At 38.0% G+C, this 19517-nt stretch overlaps 1 protein-coding gene across 6 annotated transcripts in view; it reads left to right on the top strand.

Moving 5' to 3' along the window:
• Positions 1-19517, top strand: part of LOC120309158 (cGMP-dependent protein kinase 2-like) — a 59777-nt gene that overhangs the window by 34519 nt on the left and 5741 nt on the right. For all 6 annotated transcript variants that reach the window (XM_039346091.1, XM_039346093.1, XM_039346089.1 and 3 more), the window contains 6 exons: positions 400-465; positions 2817-2855; positions 6957-7001; positions 10767-10896; positions 13342-13484; positions 18691-18780. In XM_039346091.1, coding sequence (XP_039202025.1) covers positions 400-465; positions 2817-2855; positions 6957-7001; positions 10767-10896; positions 13342-13484; positions 18691-18780 — 513 coding nt within the window. The remainder of the gene's footprint in view (positions 1-399; positions 466-2816; positions 2856-6956; positions 7002-10766; positions 10897-13341; positions 13485-18690; positions 18781-19517) is intronic.

Raw genomic sequence — 19517 nt, 5'->3', positions numbered from 1 at the left:
TTTTGGATGAGGAGTTACATGTGCATAGCACTAGCACTAACACTTAGGCTTATATACCACTCTACAGTGCTTTACAGCATTCTCTGAGTGGTTTACAAATGTCAGCATATTGGCCCCCAACAATCTGGGTCCTCATTTTACCGACCTCAGGAGGACGGAAGGCTGAGTCGATCTTGAGCTAGTCAGGATCAAACTCCTGGCAATGCAGAGTTAGCCTGCAATACTGCATTCTAGCCACTGAACCACCATGGCTCCTATATATCTTTGTATTTCCTTGTATATCAATACATCCCGCACTTTTCTTCAGCTGTGGGCTGTAGTTTTATTAATCAGAGATCTCAAGAGGGTAAAGTATGAATTTCCTTTTTTGGTCATTTTTTCGCTTCTTCACACTTGCAGCAACATCCGGCGGACAGCCAGCTGTCGAGCACAGGGTGAAGTAACCTGCATTGCAGTAGCTAAAGAGTAAGTGTAATGTTGACTTCTTCCACGTATGGAGCCTATATGTGCAAAGGTGTATCATGGAACCTCTGGTTAGAACTAGCCTTAAACGATCCTATGATTTCTCCCTAGATTCAGAAATGCAAACTCCCTGAAATAGTATTGTAGAGGCTGCTTCTAATCTAGCCTGCCTCATTTTCCACTCTGTAGAAAACATTTACTGATGATGGTCTGGTAGGAAAGTGAAAGGAAAGGTGACAGATATGTTAGCTCCAGAGAAGCAAAGGTACTCAAGAGCTGTCCAACACCTCACAAATCAAAGAATGATTGTACGGAAGCTGAACTATAGAAAATGCACAGGGTGCTTGTGAGAATCTTTTGGATGATTTTACTGCAGCCACAGTGATGGACTAAGAACATTACACCAGTGTCTGGGATTATTTTCAGTAGGCCTATGGATGCAGAGGGTACAAAATTAATAGCTTTGAAACACAAGAGGGTTGAACATTTTTAGGTCAGGTTGCAGTGCAAATTCAAGAATCAACCACTTTGTGGAAAGAGTCACATCAAAGAGACTTTTCTTTCTTGGCTTGGAGGGTCTTCTATCCTAAGCTCATTGCAGAGTTTATTGTGTAGGTTTCATGTGCTTCCTTCCTTAAATGCTGAGAAATTATGCCATCGGTTTTTCAGCAGTGGTCAAGGGACATTATGGGGACTTCACAAAAGAGGCCATATGGTATTAGGACCATGGTTACCCACCCAGAATGTAAGTTAGGGACAATTTATGGCTCTTTTCTATCTTAACTTGCACAGCTTTACATCAACGACCAAAATTTTTAATAACTGTATAATTACGAGACAGCCCTCTGATTAGATTATTGTTTGAAATATAATGGCTGGATTCTCACAACATTCCAGGCTGAAAAGAGTTTGAGTAATTGGTAGCTCAGGCTATTATAGGAATACAGATTTTAAAATGAAGTAGGGGTGTCAACAATCACTTTCACTACTTGCCTTTCAAAAAGGGTAGCATTGGTTGTTGTATTATGTTGGTATTTATGCTCCACTTTTGCAATCAATATTCAAATAGCTTACACTTGAATAAGAATAATAACATGTATGGCAAACTTGTTTCTAATGGAAAAAAGAAAAAGATGTCTTTTTCCCCTTTTTATTATGTTGTTATAAATCTTATTATACTGTATAATTATATACTGTTTCCTTTCATTGATGTTTGCATAATATGTTAAAAATTATTAACATTCTATTATTTAAATAGCTTAGAATATTGAGGATAGAAAAGAGAGAAAATAGTCTATCAATGTTAATTACAATTTATACTGGCAATTTTACACGTACAAAATTATTTAGCTTTTTCATCCAAAGTTCAATGTAACATTGAAAAAGAACCACTACAACTCACATCAAAATAATTGTTATACTAGAGATTTCAATAGCTGATTATTTATTAAAGTCTCCCTTATATTGTTACTCTGTGTGTGTGTGTGTTTGTGTGTGTGTTTGTGTGTGTATGTGTGAAACACCTATTAATAAAAGGAAAAAATAGAGCAAATTTAACAATTTAATTATCAGAGGTGGGGGAGGAAAAGAAAAGTAATAAAAGAAAACTATTGGTTTTCTGATTCCCCCCTTTTAATACATCTAACTGATTTGCAATATCTGTAGACATTTAGAAACTAGACTAAAAATGATTATATTTGTCATGCTGCATGATGTGTTTCAAATTGCAAAATCTGGAACCAGTTATCAAGGGAGCTGCTGAGCTTCTCTTTTCCTGATGCATCTAAACAGAGGTTGAACAGATTATTTCTTGCTGATGTTTTAATCTGAATTCTTGCCTGGAGGAGATAGTTGTTCTAAGTGGCAGCTCCTCTTATAGTGGGGAGGGGGGTATAGGTAGTCTTTGACTTACAACCATTTATTTAGCAAACCATTACAATGGCACTGAAAAAAAATTGACAACCAGTCCTCACACTTACGCCTGTCGCAGCATCTCCATGGTCACATGATCAGAATTCAAGCGCTTCGCAACCAGCATGTATTTACTATGGTTGCAGCTTCTTAGGGTCATGTGACCGCCATTTGCGACCTTCCCAGCTGGCTTCCCATAAGCAAAGTCAACAGAGGAAGCTGGATTTGTTAAACAACTGCATGATTCACTTAACAACTGTGGCTAGAAAAGTCACAGCATTGTGCACAATTCTCTTAACAACCACCTTGCTTAGCAACTGAACTTCTGCTCCCAGTTGAGGTCGTAAATCAGGGGCTACCTGGATGGGGGCCTGTGAATAGTTCCAAACTGAATTTTCATTAATATCTCCTGTCTTCTGAATCCACCCCCTACCCTTTTCCAGGGATTTCCAAGAGCTGAGTCCAATGTGTGCTTGTGAGCCGTAAGTATTTCCCTGCTTCTGGGGTGGGTTGAATGGAGCTCTGTGTTGTGATCACTGAGGCAGTTCAACAAAAGATGCATTTGCACAAAGTTCCCCAGCTGCAAGTATGAACTACCAATTGTTTTTGGAAGGCAGATATGGGCAGCACTCTCCTCTACTTATCCTAGGCCCACTGCATGTGATTCCCATCCATCTATTCCTATTCCATTTTTCCTGTTTGTGCAGTCACAGGATTTGTTATCTGATTTGCCTCCTATGCTTTACTTTCTTCTAGGCATAGTATTTTTCAACTTCATTGATTTTATGATATGTGGACTTCAACTCCCAGAATTTCCCAACTAGAATGCTGGATGAGGAATTCTAGGAGTTGATGCCCATGCATCTTAAAGTGGCTGAGGTTGAGAAACATTGCTATAGGCAACTCCGGCACTTTGATTGATTACTATGTGCAGTGGCAGAAATGTCTTTTCAGCTGGCTTAAGGGCTGCTGTCTTGGAACTCTCTAATCTCTGTTGCCAGTGGTCTCCCAACAGCATTTCCCTGACATGCAAAGTCTCACTGGTTGAGAACCTGGCACAAATACATTTTTGAAATTAATATTCTTTCCCCAGAGCTACCCACTTTTCCATCAGGCTTTTTTAAAAAAAGTTCACTGCTGCACCACTGAAACATTCCTTCCTTCCTTCCTTCCTTCCTTCCTTCCTTCCTTCCTTCCTTCCTTCCTTCCTTCCTTCCTTCCTTCCTTCTTTCCTCCCTCCCTTCCTCCCTCCCTCCCTCCCTCCCTCCCTTCCTTCCTTCCTTTTCCTGTTCCAAATAGCCCATGTGAATAAGAACTGCAGAGTACTTATTTTGGAGCTGAAATAAAACCTTCCTTTCTCTAGTATCAGGAAGATTATGAAACAGTATATTCTTTCTCAGCAAAAGATACAATTTGAAGTGTCCTTGATGCTTTCTGAGCTTGATTGTTTTCTTGCAGACATTTCATTACCCAGACTAGATAATATCAGTACATTGATCATGTTACCTAGTTTGGGTAATGAATTGTCTGCCAAAAAAAAAAAAGCTGAGCTCAGAGAGCATTAAGGATCCTTCAGGTAGCAAATTGGGTGGCTCTCGGTAAAATACCCCCTAATAATAATATAAAAATCTGCTATGTTTCGACCAGTGACCTTCTGTATGTCAGGAAAATGTTATACCCACCTCACCTGAGAGGTTTCTGCAATACAGTAATAATGGCCTGCAAGCTATTGAGCCAAACTTAGGAAAATGGGAAAAAAAAAGGATTTTGTTTTCATTTTAAAGATACCTGGATTCATTTTTATTCAAATGCTTTAATTTTCTGTATATTAATTTAATTTTACAAACATGCATTTCTATACATGCATATAAAAGTACATCTGTTCAGTAAAACCTGCCCAGAGAAAGGACTATGATTGGCAATTGCTTTCCTGGCAGAGAATTTTGAGAGGACACAACAGTAAGGGAGAGAGATGGGTGGTTTCTAAAGATGAGAAATAAAATAAATAAACATTGTCTATTATCATGAAAGATATCAGTGCAGAATGAATACCCAGCAAGTTGCTGCTGAAGCATCACAATCCAGACAGAATTTTCTTAAATCAGTTTAGAGTCTAAGTAGCATCAGCATGGGATAGGAGCAGCTTAAAGGTACAGAACTGGTATGCCCAGAATCACCAGGTAAATATAAATATGTCTTATTTCCTGTACAAAACATTCAAACCTGGGCCCCAAGTCTTATGTGTGGAAGAGCCACATAAAATTAGATTTTATATGGTCTTGAGGATGGATATTTTGTAAAGATGAAACTATTTTTTAAAATATAGTCTTGTATAATGATTCTGAAGGTGGAACTTAGTTCCAATTTTTTATTTGTGTTGTAATTTGAAAAAGGCATAATTATTAAACTAATTAAATTAGTCTTAAAATGTCTAATACTCTGCACACAAGACATGACTGTTTTCACACAGTGTTTATCCTGTGTGATGCTTTTATTTATATTGACCACTTGGAGACAATATATAATTGATTATGCACTGCCTTCTACTGGCCAGTATAAATAATAGGCTAATAATTCTCCTAATAGTATACTGTATCTACATACACCTATAAGGGCCTGTAGCTGCTCCATTGTTGTAATAGTATTTTTTTTCCTTTAGACAAGCAACAAGTCACCCTAGAGTTATCATGGGTTCCTTTTGGCATCTTTACTGTCTATTTGGTTAGAGTTGCAGGCAAGCAACCCATAAGGAATGAGATAAACTTTTGATTTATTGGCCAGTTTAGGCTGGTATGTGCATGCTTTTTCCCATATGGCCCCTGGACATTGTTTTTCAGAATAATTCTGTTTTGGACAACACAACTGACCAGCAGGGGTAGAGTTGTGTAGAGAAGTGTGTGAGAGAGTTCTCTTCTAGCTGCTTTGTGTTCTGGTTAATCCATGTCTCTGAACCAGGGATCAGTTCAGGGATCTGGCAGGTAAAGTGCTGAACTCATATTCAGAAGGCATCAATGATCAACTCCGATTTGACGTAACAGTTTAGTAGGGGTGCAATCAAAGGAACATGGAGTTAAATGATATTTGAAAACGGCACTGTTCTGGAATAGTGCTTGTCCACCCTTGCCCAAATATTCTCTAAGATCAGCTGATATTTAGCCTTTCTTTGAATGCCTCCATGCAGAACAGCACCAAACCAGAACTAGTTGTGTCAGAGGACTAAACCTACTTATTTAACCATCTGTCAAAATTTTCTTCCTCCCCTATCATTCCGTATTAAGCAGAGTAATTGGTGGATGTTTTCCCACTGGCTGCTAACATATGGAGGGAGGGGAGGAAAACAAAGCTGGAGGAATCCATCAATCACTGTCCTTAGTGTGTCCTGTTCTCTGTAAACGATGACAGCACCATTTGCTGGCATTGTGTCTATGGTAGCATAAGGCTAGCCAATGGGAGCAGAAAATCTTACACTTGAATTTTATTGTTGGCTTGGTGACTGATGATAACACTTTAGAGTCCTAAATATGATTCTGCATTGATTAATTATCATCCCAGTACTGTAGGTATAAGATACATTTGATTCTCATAAATATGATTTTAGTTGTTTTGTTGTATTTTTGTAGCTGTCTGGTTATGCAATCTTTGCTTCTTTTATTGTTGGTTTTTTTTGTGAACCACAAACAATCATTTCAGAGTAGGGCAGTGTACAAATTGAATTTATTAAATAATTGCCTGGGGGGGGGGGGAAATACAGAACTGACTATCCTGCTTGATAGCTTAAAGAAAACTTGATTTAGTGATCTTGTGAAGAACATTTATCTGGCTTTCATTTGGATTGGTTCAAAATATATACTAGTTATGTTCACAAAACATGCTTAACCAGATCAATTAAAGATCAACCAACTGCATTCATGTAATATATGCTGAGCTTGTTTAATATGAACTAACCTTAACGTGTTTGTTTGTTAGATTCATTATTTTGCTGGGGATAGCTTAGCATGCTGCACAGACTCAGCTAGTTTGGTTAATTTATAATTCAGTGTATTTTGTAAGTTCAGAAAATAAATGTGGTGAATGAAAACATAGTATCCAGGTCCCTGTTTTGTTTATGAGTATAATCAGGAGATGATAATTTTTAATTTTTCTCTCCTCCATTCCTACTAAAAGGCTTTGTCCTTTAGTTGGGATCTACTAGGTGATCTTCCTTCTATTCTATTAATTAAAAATGAAGGATGCTTTATTTCTGTCTGCAGTGTTGGGCCTGGGAAGTTCCCTTTGCTTGCCAAATAACAGCACAAATTAAGTTTATTTCTTCCTATGGAATCCTAAAGTGAAAGGATCTGGTTTTGCCTCCTTCTATGATTTCTGCAGATGTAGATTTTGTCTTAGGCTTCAGTCTGAGAAATATGGCTTATTCTTGCTTTGGTAACTTGCTCCCATTTTGAGAAAAACCTCCATTTCCATCTGTCCAACATCCACGAGAAAGCATCCTGTGTGTGTGAATTCTTCAGAGCTGAAGAAGGATGTGAAAGGAAAGTTTTATTCCATTAATGTCTTCTTTTTCTTCTCCTTTCCCATCCTCCCAGGGAAGTCATGGTACAAGAGGATCTCCCTCTTTCTGAAACAAGACGGTCAGTGTTAAACCTTCTTTATGAATATACTGGTGTGTCATTGCTGGGTATCCACCTCAGTTGCTGTTGCTGATCCTGGGAGCACATTCATGGAAAAGTGATCAAGTAAGGCTGAGAGCTGTTAGGACAAATAACACCTTACTTGGTTGGTTTCTGCACTGATGGCAGGCCACAGGTTGCTGTTCCATGGCTTGTTTAGCAGACATCCTATTCTTCTGTGGTTATAAAAGTTACAAAAATCAATGGAAGGCAATACCTCAAAGTTCCTGTTTTTTGTTTAAGTCTAAGCTTGTTAGCAATATTTCCAGGGGCTATTTATCCAATAGAAAGAACAGTTCTAGGATTTAAAGTTCTAGTTTTGCCTAATTAAAGGATATATTGGGATTTCTCTTGTTGCTTGTAACTTCCAAGGTTTTATCAAAATGATGCCTTTTCCCTGCCAGTTCCAGGCACTTACTAATGCTCTGATTTCAGTTCAGGGGGCGGTAATAATCTAGAGGTTGCCCTAGACAACAGGAGTAGCAGCAGTGAAGTTATTCATAAAAACAGACCTCTGCTAACAGTCCATTTGTCTTGTTGAGATCAGCATATCACACCAACATGGGAATATTTTTCCTCCGCTAATCAAGAAAACATCATGACCATAATCTGGAACATCTCCACAAAGTATCAACTTTATTTTTTGTACATCTTATAGATTAAATAGCACTAAATAGGAATTATAAGAGCAGATTTAGGGGCAGAAAATCTCAAAGCTTAGGTGCCACACTGCTCTGAGGAATGGTCATCAACCTATACAAGTCAAAAGTTGGTAGACTGCAAAACAGAGATGCCAATGGCAAACCAAAAAGGATTTAAATGCAGCTGTCTCAATTAAAAGAAGTCAAGCAATACATGCAGCCAAAGGCAAAAACTGTCAACTCTTTCTATGCAGCCCCAAGACCCTGGAGGAAATGCAGATACTCATCAGCTGTATCAAAGTACAAGCAATGCAGGAACTCTTTATTGAGTGAGGCTATCCTTGTTGAACTGAACCAGGATGAATCTGTTTTATGGTTGGGGAATCATTTTCCTTTCAGGCTGCATTTCAGTGACAGTAATGTTATCCATGGTGGATGAGACTGTAGGAAACAGTGGATTCAAACTAGTGTTCTGCAAAAGACATTTGCTACTACTGTTGCTACATGAAACAGCTAAAGACCATATACTGTCTGGTTCTAAGATTGTTGGTAGCCCACCTGGTTTATCTAGTCCACCACCAACCTTTTTCAAAAAGGAGTCACCCAGATGGTTCTCTGGATTGGCATACTACCTAAATGTGAAGGCTTTATTTAGCACTAAGTTCTCAGTGGACTACCATGTCATTCATTTTTCCATCTCCAGTTGAGGTTCCAGAAGGATGGTAGCTGTGGATGAGAGATTCCTGACTTAAGTAGTCAGAGCAGTTGCTAGGTTTTATGTATTTGTCTGCTGTTAAAATAATATTTCCGCTTATATTATTTAGATAGCTGTCTAATATTATTCTTCACTTTAAGAACTCTTGTGGGTTGAAAAGCTGACAATAATAGATAACTCAAACTAAAGCATCTAACTAGCAAATGACAAAGGCAAATTAGTAATGACTATTTTCCCCTTGTGAATCGAATATGATGGCTCCAGAAACTTGTGATAGATTGTCTGTGCTGTTGAGAATAATCTTCTGATGGTAGGACTGAAAAAGGAATAAATTCATAGAGTTCACCATCATAGAGGAAGTGGGGTTTCTCTATGCTTATAGAAGGTCATGAAGTTTGTTTTCTCAGGAAAACATCTCACAGTGAGGAAAGACAAGGATTGAAAATAAACAGCTTATTCAGAATTCTGGCAAAAGAATTAGTGAGGTGTAGAAAGTTTCCAAAACCCTAAATCATGCCCTGGCTGGGCCTGAAGTACATGCTAGTCTGTGATAAAATGGGGGTTGGATAGTTTGTAAGCTAGCATGTTTTAGAACCCAGTTATTTTCTTAGCATGTTTGTATCTTGTCAACTTCAACAAGATTTAGGTTTTAGTATACTGTGGATTCATGTCCTGACTACGTATGACAATTTGTCTTGATTCTATAGCCTCCATTAGACTATTTTTCAAATTTACTCTGATCATGGACCACACAATTAAATAATCCCTATGTTTTTGTGTTTAAGAACATAGGTGTTCACATTCATATTTGTTTTGGCAAATGGGATGATTATGGGTGGGTTGAGTTGGGTTATGTATGCCTTCCTATTACCTCTATTTTTAAAGTTTTTTGTGTGAAATTTTGAATCAAACATTTTAATGCCAAATTAAGGCTTTATTTATCAGTTCAATAAATGGGCACCACATGCTAAAAGAACAGAATGTGCAAGACAAACTTACTGATCCAAAATGTTAGAAATCCCTGAGTGCTATTGAAAGTCATTTTCCATGAAATCCAATTTTTAGGTATTTATCGTAACAGTGCCTATTTGTACTTTTTATGGTTGCCTGCGAGAGATCTCACATCCACTTAGCATTACACATGCAGACTGACAGCTGCTAACTGAACTTGTTCATTATTATTGGATTCGTTTAATATTAATCTCACAGTGCTACTTGCATTATTGCTTGCAGTTTTCAGCCCCTGATCCATCCACTGATTGCCAGGCACATGGGGACTAAGTGTCAGCATGCAGAGGAAAGCCAAGGGCTGAGACAATGAGCGGGCTCTGACCCACACATGTGAGGAGGCTGCAATGGATCACACTTTGAAAGTCACTGCTGTGGAAAGTAGTACCTTTTCAGCTGATCTTTGCTTTGAGAAGGGAAGGGCTGTGCTGCTATGATTTTTTCCCTTCACAATACTTTTGTTCCTGGTAATGAAAAGCCATTTCCCTTCCCAGTTACTGCTATTTGCATTTTTACAACATTCACAGTGAATACAAAGTCACATTTAGGTCAATCTTATACACCTGCCCCCGCAGAAGAGGACGCAGCTGCCGAGATTCAGCTAATTTTTGAGAAGGAAAAATGAGGCTGCCAGGAGGAACAAGCAGCTGCCGAGGTTGGGATTTTGTGTGTGTGTTGCTCTTATTTTGCTAGGTGGCTGCTTTGAGCAAGGTTAATCTCTGAGAAGGAAGCGCATCAAGTGACCAGTTAAAAATCCTATTCCAAGAAAGTCCTTCCTGCAGCTACATTCACACAAAATGTTGAACAAGGACAATTGGCAGTTTAGCAGCTGCGTGGACAAGCATGTTATCCTTGGTTAGATTTGTAGTGTCATATGTCAAGCTAACCTATTTGATTCAAAGTACTATGCAGTCTTTGAAATGAACATGTGGCTATTTTTTATTTCAAGTGACAAATCTAATGAGCTGAAATATAGCTAAAATCTGATTTTGAAGATTTTCTGAGACAACCCTGATTATTATGTTACTGACTTCAGTCCGTATAAGCAATGAAGAAAAAAGTGCATAATACTGTAGCTTCATTAAAAAGAAAGTAAATGGGATATTCAAATAAATATCCAGACCTGGTCCCCCAGATTAAAGACATTGTGTTTCTCTGCACCAGCACTGAGAATTTTTGATGTTGGACTGTTAGAAGAAGAATATAAATTTTTCTGCAGCTTTCCTGATCCATTTTGTAGCAGGTTGATGGTTTGCTGTCTGTGGAAGAAAGATTACTAACATTGGTCTTGGGAAATCCTGAATTTTCGTATTATTGATGGACAATCTCTCTCTTCCCCTCCTTATTCTTTCTTCTTCCTAGGGGTTCCTTCCTAGAGGGCCCCCCAACTCCAGTGCAACTCCAGGATCTTCTGCCTGTTTTCTATGAGGATGGGGAGCAGAGAGGGAGGCCAGTGGTTTTGGGCACTGGTGGCTTTGGCACAGTTGAGCTGGTAAAGAATGGCTTGGGTGTGGGTGGATAGGGTAAAATTGCATCTAGTTTGATTTATCTCACAGCTTAGGTGGCCTGACACCAGAAATCTGCTGTTGGTTTTACATTACACCTTTCCTCCTGAAACTCAGGTTGGTGTACGTATTAATCCACCTCCAGTTTTTCCAACAACAGGAATTTGGCAAAGTATAGTTTACTTTAAAGGAGGAGATGTGTAAGCTCAGGGTTGAAATGAGAGGTCTTTGGTGTTCTCTGAGCTTGGTTATTTTCTTGCAGATGTTTCATTACCCAAACTAGGTAACATCATGATGACAGCACTGATAATGTTACCTAGTTTGGGTAATAAAATATCTGCAAGAAAACTATCAAGCTCAGAGAACACCAAAGACCCCTCAAGATACATTTTGCTAAGAAAGAATAACTGATCCAAGGAAACCTAGTGCTTTCCATGCTTGAGGAAGAACCTGATTCTGAGCTTTTCTAGTCCTGATCCAACTTCATAATTGTTATATCATTTTAGATTGTTGCCAACTATCATCAGTCTTGCCTCAATTTATGATAAAGTAGCATTATAGAAATCTATGGGATATATGTATTAACCAGGAATACTGTGTGAAATTCTGGTCTCCATAGTTGAATGAAAACAAAATAGAGGTGGAAAAAATGTAGAAGAGGACCACACACACACAAAAAAAAATCCTTGAAACTTGCCTCATGAGAAAAGGCTAAAATATTTAGAACTATTTAGCTTAGGAAGAAAAGACAATGAGAGTGGATATAATCAAGATGCATAAAATCCGGTGTGCAGAAAGCTGATAGAAAAGAGTCTCTCAGTGTATTAGGATCAAAGGTTATCCAATGAATAATTGGAAGTAGCTTTAGATTAGAACAAGCAAAGAGGTATTTCTTCACACATTGTATAACTGACTACTTAAATTCATTACCCAAGATTGTGGCAATAGCCATTAATTTGGACAGCTTTAAAGGGAAATTAGATAAAATCCCAGGGACAAGTATTTCAACAGCTATTCATCTTTAACATTTTGTATGAGGGACAGCATGCCTCCAAATGCCATTTGCAAGAATTAGGAGCACACCAAAGGCATTTGACTGAAAAAAATTGAGTTAAGATAAGTCTTGGTTGGGTTCAACAAGGGTATTTTTATTGAGAAATTAGTCCCATGGAAGTTTCTGTTCCACCCAGTCTTCTCAGCACACTGGCATGCTCAAAAGTGCTGTGGCAAAATCTAGGCAGAAGATTATTAAAGTTCAAGGTAGATAGATGAATGTGTGGATATGGGGATTAGAAACGATTTGATGGAAACGGTGACTGAGCAAACTGAAACAATGCCATTAGTGTGATAGCTGAGGATCTACTGTGAAAAAACTGTTTTCAAAAACTTAATAAAATCAACATTAATCAAGTTTAACATGCTGTGCATGGCAGCATTATGTCTTTAACTGAACCTACATACAACTATATTCTCATATACAGAAATATTGCAAATAAGAGTGATCATTACATAAGAGCCTGCAATCTAAAAAGCTATTGACAGAGATGTCCCCAAGAGCATTTGGAGAGAAGAAGGCTCTTGGAACACCTTGGACCTGCTAGTTAAGCTTTGCTCATCTCCCCATTCTACTGGTCTATGCCAGGAGTTGTTGCTTGCTGGCCCTTTAAGGAATACCTTGCAGTCCTGCTACTCCTGCAATCTTCCCATATCTGCAGCAAAGTGAAGATGTTCTTTTAACAGTGGGGGGTCAGCTTAATTGGGAGGAAACTGATAATGGAATAAGAAGTATGTTCCTAATGGCTTTGGGGGATAGAGATTTAATGATCTGACGTTCATTACAGTCCTAGCTAGTTAATAAAATGAAGTAGCCTCAATGGTAGTGGGGAGATTTTTTTGAAGAAGCTAATTACATGAATTTCCCACCTTGCTGCCTAAGAGAGCTACCCCTTTGGGAATCTACCAATGACTGATAAAGGCTGATCTGGTCACATGAACACATCATTGCATAAAGGCAGCATAGTATCATGATAAAGTTACAAATCTAGCTTTATGTTTAAGCAGGAAAAAAATGAGCTTGCGATATAAGAAGTATTGGCACAAGATGTTTAAATATTAGGCTACAATAGATTCAAAATACAGCAGCTGTCATGAACTGAAGGGGAAACATTAAGGCTGACATGATATTCTTATGCTATTGAAATAGCAAATGAAGAAGGGGGGGGGTCAGTTTCCCTTTACTGGAAGTGGGGTTGCCAGTACTTTTCTTCCAAGAGGACAAAATAAGGTTTTCAATTTTCCACTTCTGGATAAATGCTCTCTGTCCCGCTTCTGTTTCATCTTCTCATTTGCTCACTAAGAGAAGGCCATCAAAAACATTTGGGTTTTCAGGTCATAGGAGTGAGAATTTCTGAGCTACCTTCCTTCTTCTGCAGGTCCGAAACACAGTGGAGGGCCAGGACTATTTCTTTGCCCTCAAGCGCCTGAGGAAGGACCATGTGGTGCAGAAGCGTCAGCAGGACCACGTTCTGATGGAGAAGAAAGTCCTGCAGCAAAGCCGCTGCCCCTTCATTGTCAGGTTGGAATTGCCATGCTGTGGAAGGAAGAAAGGAAGGATGAACTCTGGGGTGGGCATGAGCTGAGGGCTGGAACTGCGGAGATGGCAACGATCATGGCTTAGGTTTCAATGGCCTGTCTGAAGCTTTTTAACCGCCTTGATGAAGACGATCATAAATCTGAATGATCATTAGGATTCATTCTTGTTGTCTAGAGGTTATCCAGAATTTTGAGCCAAGGTATAGTAGCCCTAGCTATTATGACTCTCAAAGGCTAATACCATTCTCAGTTATGCTAACTGGAGAAGAGAACTGAGTATATTCAACAAGGGCCCTGCAAAGATCTTGCCTAGTATGTAAAAGCAAACATAACTCCTCCATTTTGAACAAACAACAACAAATCCATAGTTGGATAATATCTTTTGCAGAGCCATCCACACTGATGCAAATGAGTGGGCAAGGTTTTAGAAAATGTCATCATGCAAAATAGTACAAAGATAGGTAATAAGAAGTAACAAAAGCTGGACTAGGTATTTCAGTCATGAGATCCGCAACATAAAATCAGCCTCAGAACTGAGATTTCATTGGATATATTTTTGGTGGTTAATCTCATTCAAAGACAAGGGTAATAGTTGCTATTTCAACTCTCAAAGTACAAGACCATTAGTCAACACTGTTTCTGACTTGTTTGATGTGATCTTTTTAATAGCTTGGGTAAGCTTGTAAGAGTCTGAAAGAAAGTACCTAAGAGGAAAGACAAGATAAAAATAAATTGATTTTGTAAAAAAAAGCCATCCCCTTGATTAATAGGATCCCAAAATTTCTATAGTGGTGAATGAGATACAAGGGAAATATCTAATTCAGTGTTTCTCAACTTTGCCAGCATTAAGATGTGTGGAATTCTACACCTAGAATTCCCGAACCACTATACTGTGAAATTCTGGGAGTTAAAGTTCACACATCTTGAAGTTGCTAAGTTTAAAATATGAAAGACAAACTCTCTTGTTGGAGAAGATGGATCTTTGTTAATGGTTGATCAACGATGTCTTTTTCTTGTCTGCTACTATGTTCTTTTTTATTTAGCAGTGTGTATATCTTTTGTTTTCCTTTTATTTTTAAAATATTTAAGAAGGTATTTGAGTCATTCTTAGCATTGTTTGCCAATCTCACCATTCCAAAGTTTATGAACATAAACATGAAGTCTAGCTTTCCTACAAACCTTCTTACAGTTCTAAGTCTAGGCTAGCTAGGTGACTGCTTCAGTTTGTATCCTTTTATTTACAGAACTTCACTAAGGGTTTTTTGTTTTCTGTCCTCCATTTTTTCTCACTGGAATGGCCTGCAAGTGCACTTTAAGCATCTCTATTTAGAGAACTTCCGTCTTTGAGGTCCTTTTAGTTGCCACTGAACCCTATTTATCATTGCTCTGGGTATTTTAAAGTTTCAAATATGTATTCAATTGCTTCCAGCTTCCATTTCCCTTAAAATCAAGCTCAAGCATGGCAAAATTAGTTTCCTCAAATGTTTCTGCTATTTTCCTCATTAATGAATGGCTTTCCCCAAAGGAAAGTTAAACTACAATCTACTTGTCCTTGAGTTCACATAGAACTCTTTTGTCTTATGTAGGACATTTCTCAAAATGATTGAGTAAATTCTCGGACCTTGCTACCGTTTTTTCAGGACATTGTCAAATGGTGGAAAACCATCCACCAACCATGCCAGAAATTGATTCAAATGGAATTGAAATGAATAGAGTTGGATGAATAGAGCTTTGAAGAAGTACTAAATAAGCACTGGTCAAATAGGGCAGTATTTCTCTTTCAACCCTGGAATCTCCACTAGCCCGGTGATCAACTTTTCAAACATGTGGATGTTAGGTCTATAAAAGAGAGTCTTCTCTTTCAGAAGACTGCAGGTCTTTCAGCTTTCTGCAGGGTTGGAGGAGGAAAAAAATTGTGGAGAAATATATTAGAGAACTGAACGGAAAGAAGACATGCTCATAACAGCCTAAAATTGCCAATAGATGCCCAGCTAATCCTGCCTCAAGAGACATTTGATTGGCCTCCAGTAGCATTTTTGATGAAATGTGTTAGATTCGATATATTTTCAAATTGCTGCTGGTTACTATCAGTTTAGCTGGAAAACACACATTTTCACATGTATTCCATCCATACATCCCCTTTAATCCTATGATATCCTTTATAACTAAACACAGAATGTCACTTTTATCTACCTTGCATTCAGTCCTGTTAGTTCAGCCCTGTAAGATCATTTCAAATCCTAATTCATTCTTCAATAAAACTCTCAGAATTGAGGGGTCCTTGGTGTTCCCTAAGCTTGGTTGTTTTCTTGTCAATGTTTTATTACCCAGTCAAGGTAACATCATCAAAAAAAAATGATAAGACTCCTGGCCAAGATGGATTACCTGCAGAGTTTGGAGGCTAAAATACCAAATACATGGACTGAAGCCAACATTACTTTAATACCCAAAGAAGACTCTGATTTAACGCAAATAAAAAATTATAGACCAATATCACTATTAAATGTAGATTATAAAATCTTCACCTCAATAATAGCAAAAAGACTAAAGAAATTTTTGATCGAATTTATACATACAGACCAAAATGGTTTTCTATCTAAAAGACAGATAAAAAATAATTTAAGAATGATTCTTGATGTGTTAGAATACTATGAAATTCATTCAGGGAAACAGATGGTTTTAATATTCCCTGATGCACAGAAAGCATTTGACAATGTAAACTGGCAATTTATGTTCCAGCAACTTGCAGAAATGGACTTTGGAAAAAACTTTATAAATTTAATCAAAACAATTTATTGTAAACAAACAGCCAAAATAATTGTAAATGGAGATCTTACAAAATACTTCAACATTAAAAAGGGCACAAGACAGGGATGTCCACTATCTCCATTACTATTTATACTAACACTGGAAGTAGTGAATAGAAATATTAGGCAAGATATAGAAATTAAAGGACTGGAGATAAAAGATGAAAAATATAAACTACAAGCATTTGCAGATGATTTGGTTTTCATATTGGAAGATCCATTGGAAACAAGCACTAAACTTATGGAGAAAATAGAAAAATTTGGAGAAGTGGCAGGGTTGACAATAAACAGAGAAAAGACTAAAGTGCTAACAAAGAATTTAAGAGAAAAACAAAAAAAATCAACTAACAAAAAAACAAATCTTCAAATAGTTAAAAAAGTTAAATATTTGGGAATTTATCTAACAGCAAGATATGAACAATAAAAGAAGATAACTATGTAAGACTGCTAAAACAAATAAAATTGAATTTGGAAAAGTGGAAAAACTTCCAGCTTTCAATGTTGGAGAGAATAGCAACAGTGAAAATGAGTATCTTACCAAAATACTCTTTTTATTTCAAACGATTCCTGTAAGGTTGGGAAAAGCCTTTTTAGATGAACTGAATACAACAATACTGAAAATTATCTGGCAAGGAAAAAAAGCTAGAATTAGATTGAAAATGGTACAAGAAGCGAAAGAAATTGGGGGATTTGGACTGCCAGACTGGATGTTATACTATCAACCAACTATTTAACATGGCTTAAAGAATGGATAATGCTTAGAGACAAAAGACTATTGTACCTAGAGGGGCATGACCGACAAATTGGTTGGCATGCCTTTCTGTGGTATGGGAAGAATAAAATACATAGTTACTTTCAAAATCATTTTATAAGAAATGCACTTCTTTCAGAATGGGAAAAAAGAAAAGAAAAAAATTATATTAAGAGACCTGGATGGCTTTCAACAATAGAAGCTTTCGCTTGCCCAAATTTAATTAACTATGATAAAGTTGTGACTTATAAAGATATTTTGGACAATGAAGGAAAATTGAAAGACAGACAAGATTTACAAGAACAAGGTATTGATCTAACATGGCAGCCATATCGGCAAATTCAGACGAGATAGTGACTGTTTATCCTAGCTTGAGAAGGAACAATAAAATAGGAAACTATGGGGAAAAAACCCTCACAAGCTGAAATTATTAGGGTTGCAACTATCTTGAAGATTGGAAGATAATTTATGTTCATATGGCACTTAGAGTTGCATTGGATTTTCATAAGTAATTGAATTGAATTAAACCCTAGGGTTCTGTAGAACGCTTAATGTATTATTTATATTCCATATATTCATTTACATAGTGGCCAAGAAACACAGAACTTACTCTATTCAGCAAATGTGATGTTAATAGTGTTGTACTTGTGCATTTTGTTCTTTTTATTGCTTTGTATTGGCTGGGGAAATCTAGGAGCTGAAGTCCACACATCTTAAAGTTGCCAAGGTTGAGAAACACTGATCTAGTCAAACAAAACAACATAGTCTGTTCCAGCTGTGGAGCTGGTCAATGCTTTTGCAAAGTAAAAATAGCCTGAAGAGCATTCTCTACAGGAGCTGAAAAAGCAAAGAAAGGATTGTTTTTGATCATGCTTCAACGTTTAAAATGACTTCCTGTTAAAGTGCTTTCTCTGAGCATGATGGCTTTTGCAGAGAGAACAATAACAACAACAACAACAACAACAATAACAATAATAATAATGGAAGGGACCTTGGAGGTCATTAGTCCAGGGGTCCCCATACCGGGCCTCAGCATGCCAGCAACCGGTCTGCCCAAACAAGCAAAGCCCCATCCTCGAGATGCAGGCAGCACACAAAACCATGCCCCCTCCAGTCCGCGGAAAAATCTATCTCCATGGAACTGGTCCCTGGTGCCTCTGATCTAGTCCAACCCTCTGCTCAGGCAGGAAATCCTATACCATTTCAGACAAATGGTTGTCCAGTCTCTTCTTAAAAACTTCCAGTGTTGGAGCATTCACAGCTTCTGAAGGCAGGTTGTTCCATTTATTAATTGTTCTAACTGTCAGGAAATTTCTCCTTAGTCCTAGATTGCTTCTCTCTTTGGTTAGTTTCCATCCGTTGCTTCTTGTCCTGCCTTCAGAAGCTTTGGAGAATAGCTTGATTCCCTCTTCTATGTGGCAACCCCTGAGATATTGGAACACTGCTATCATGTGACCCCCCTCGTCCTTCTCTTCATTAAACTATCCTGAAGCCTAATAAGGCAAAAGGGCTTTGAGGAAAAATATGGATTGTCCTGTCCACTGCTGATTGGACTAAAGTGCTTTAGTTCATTTTGCTACCACTGGGACTAATTCTGTCCATCTCTCTTCACCCTCTTTTATTCTCTCTAGGCTTTTTTCAACCTTTCGAGATAGCCGCCATGTCTACCTGCTGCTGGAGTTCTGTCAAGGAGGCGAACTATGGGCCAAGTTGCGAGAAGTGTATGAAGATACAGTCAGGGGACCTGGGCAGGGTGGGACAGGATGGAAGGGTGGGGCAGAAAATGATCACCTGTATGTCTTTACCAGTTATTCCAAGGTCAAGGAGATTGTGGGCCATAAGAAACTGTTAACATGGGAGCCGCTAGTTTTGCTTCTTGGCCCACAAAATATTCCTTTCACTTAGGATATATACTTCAGGCCCAAAGCTCCAGTGCTAAGGAAAAGTCCCATACAGTGCATTGTTCCCTCTATGCTGCCCTTAATTACTTATCACCATCTAACTTTTGGGTGATTTCAAGCTTTCCGTGTAGACATTGGCTGGGTTCACACAACATACCGAATCTTATAACTTGGCTAACAAAGCACAATTGGACCAAGTCTGATAAAGAACTAACATGTGACTCTTAGTGTGAACTTTGGTTAGAGTTTTTTATGGCTTTGTTGGAATAACTCAAAATGTTGTAGGGGATTGCTATCCCCTGAAACATGTTATACCCCTAACATGTAAAATTGTATCATAGTTTAATGTACTCATAAAACAACATTCTAAAATAATAGGAAGGTCCACATAATTTGCTTAATCATGAAAACCCAATTCCACTTTAACTAGTCTAATGAGTGGGCTGAGGCCTGTCATGCAATTGCTTGTGAGGGATGGGCAGTAGAGAAAAGATGGAGCTGATGAAGCAGCTTCCCACTCCATCCTGTCCATGAAGGAAGTTGCTTAAGCTACATCA

The sequence above is a fragment of the Crotalus tigris genome, unplaced genomic scaffold (assembly GCF_016545835.1).
Source record: "Crotalus tigris isolate CLP2741 ecotype Arizona unplaced genomic scaffold, ASM1654583v1 scf7180000017987.690289119674:8195010, whole genome shotgun sequence".
NCBI lineage: Eukaryota > Metazoa > Chordata > Lepidosauria > Squamata > Viperidae > Crotalus > Crotalus tigris.
This window is presented reverse-complemented; position numbering and strand designations above follow the sequence as displayed.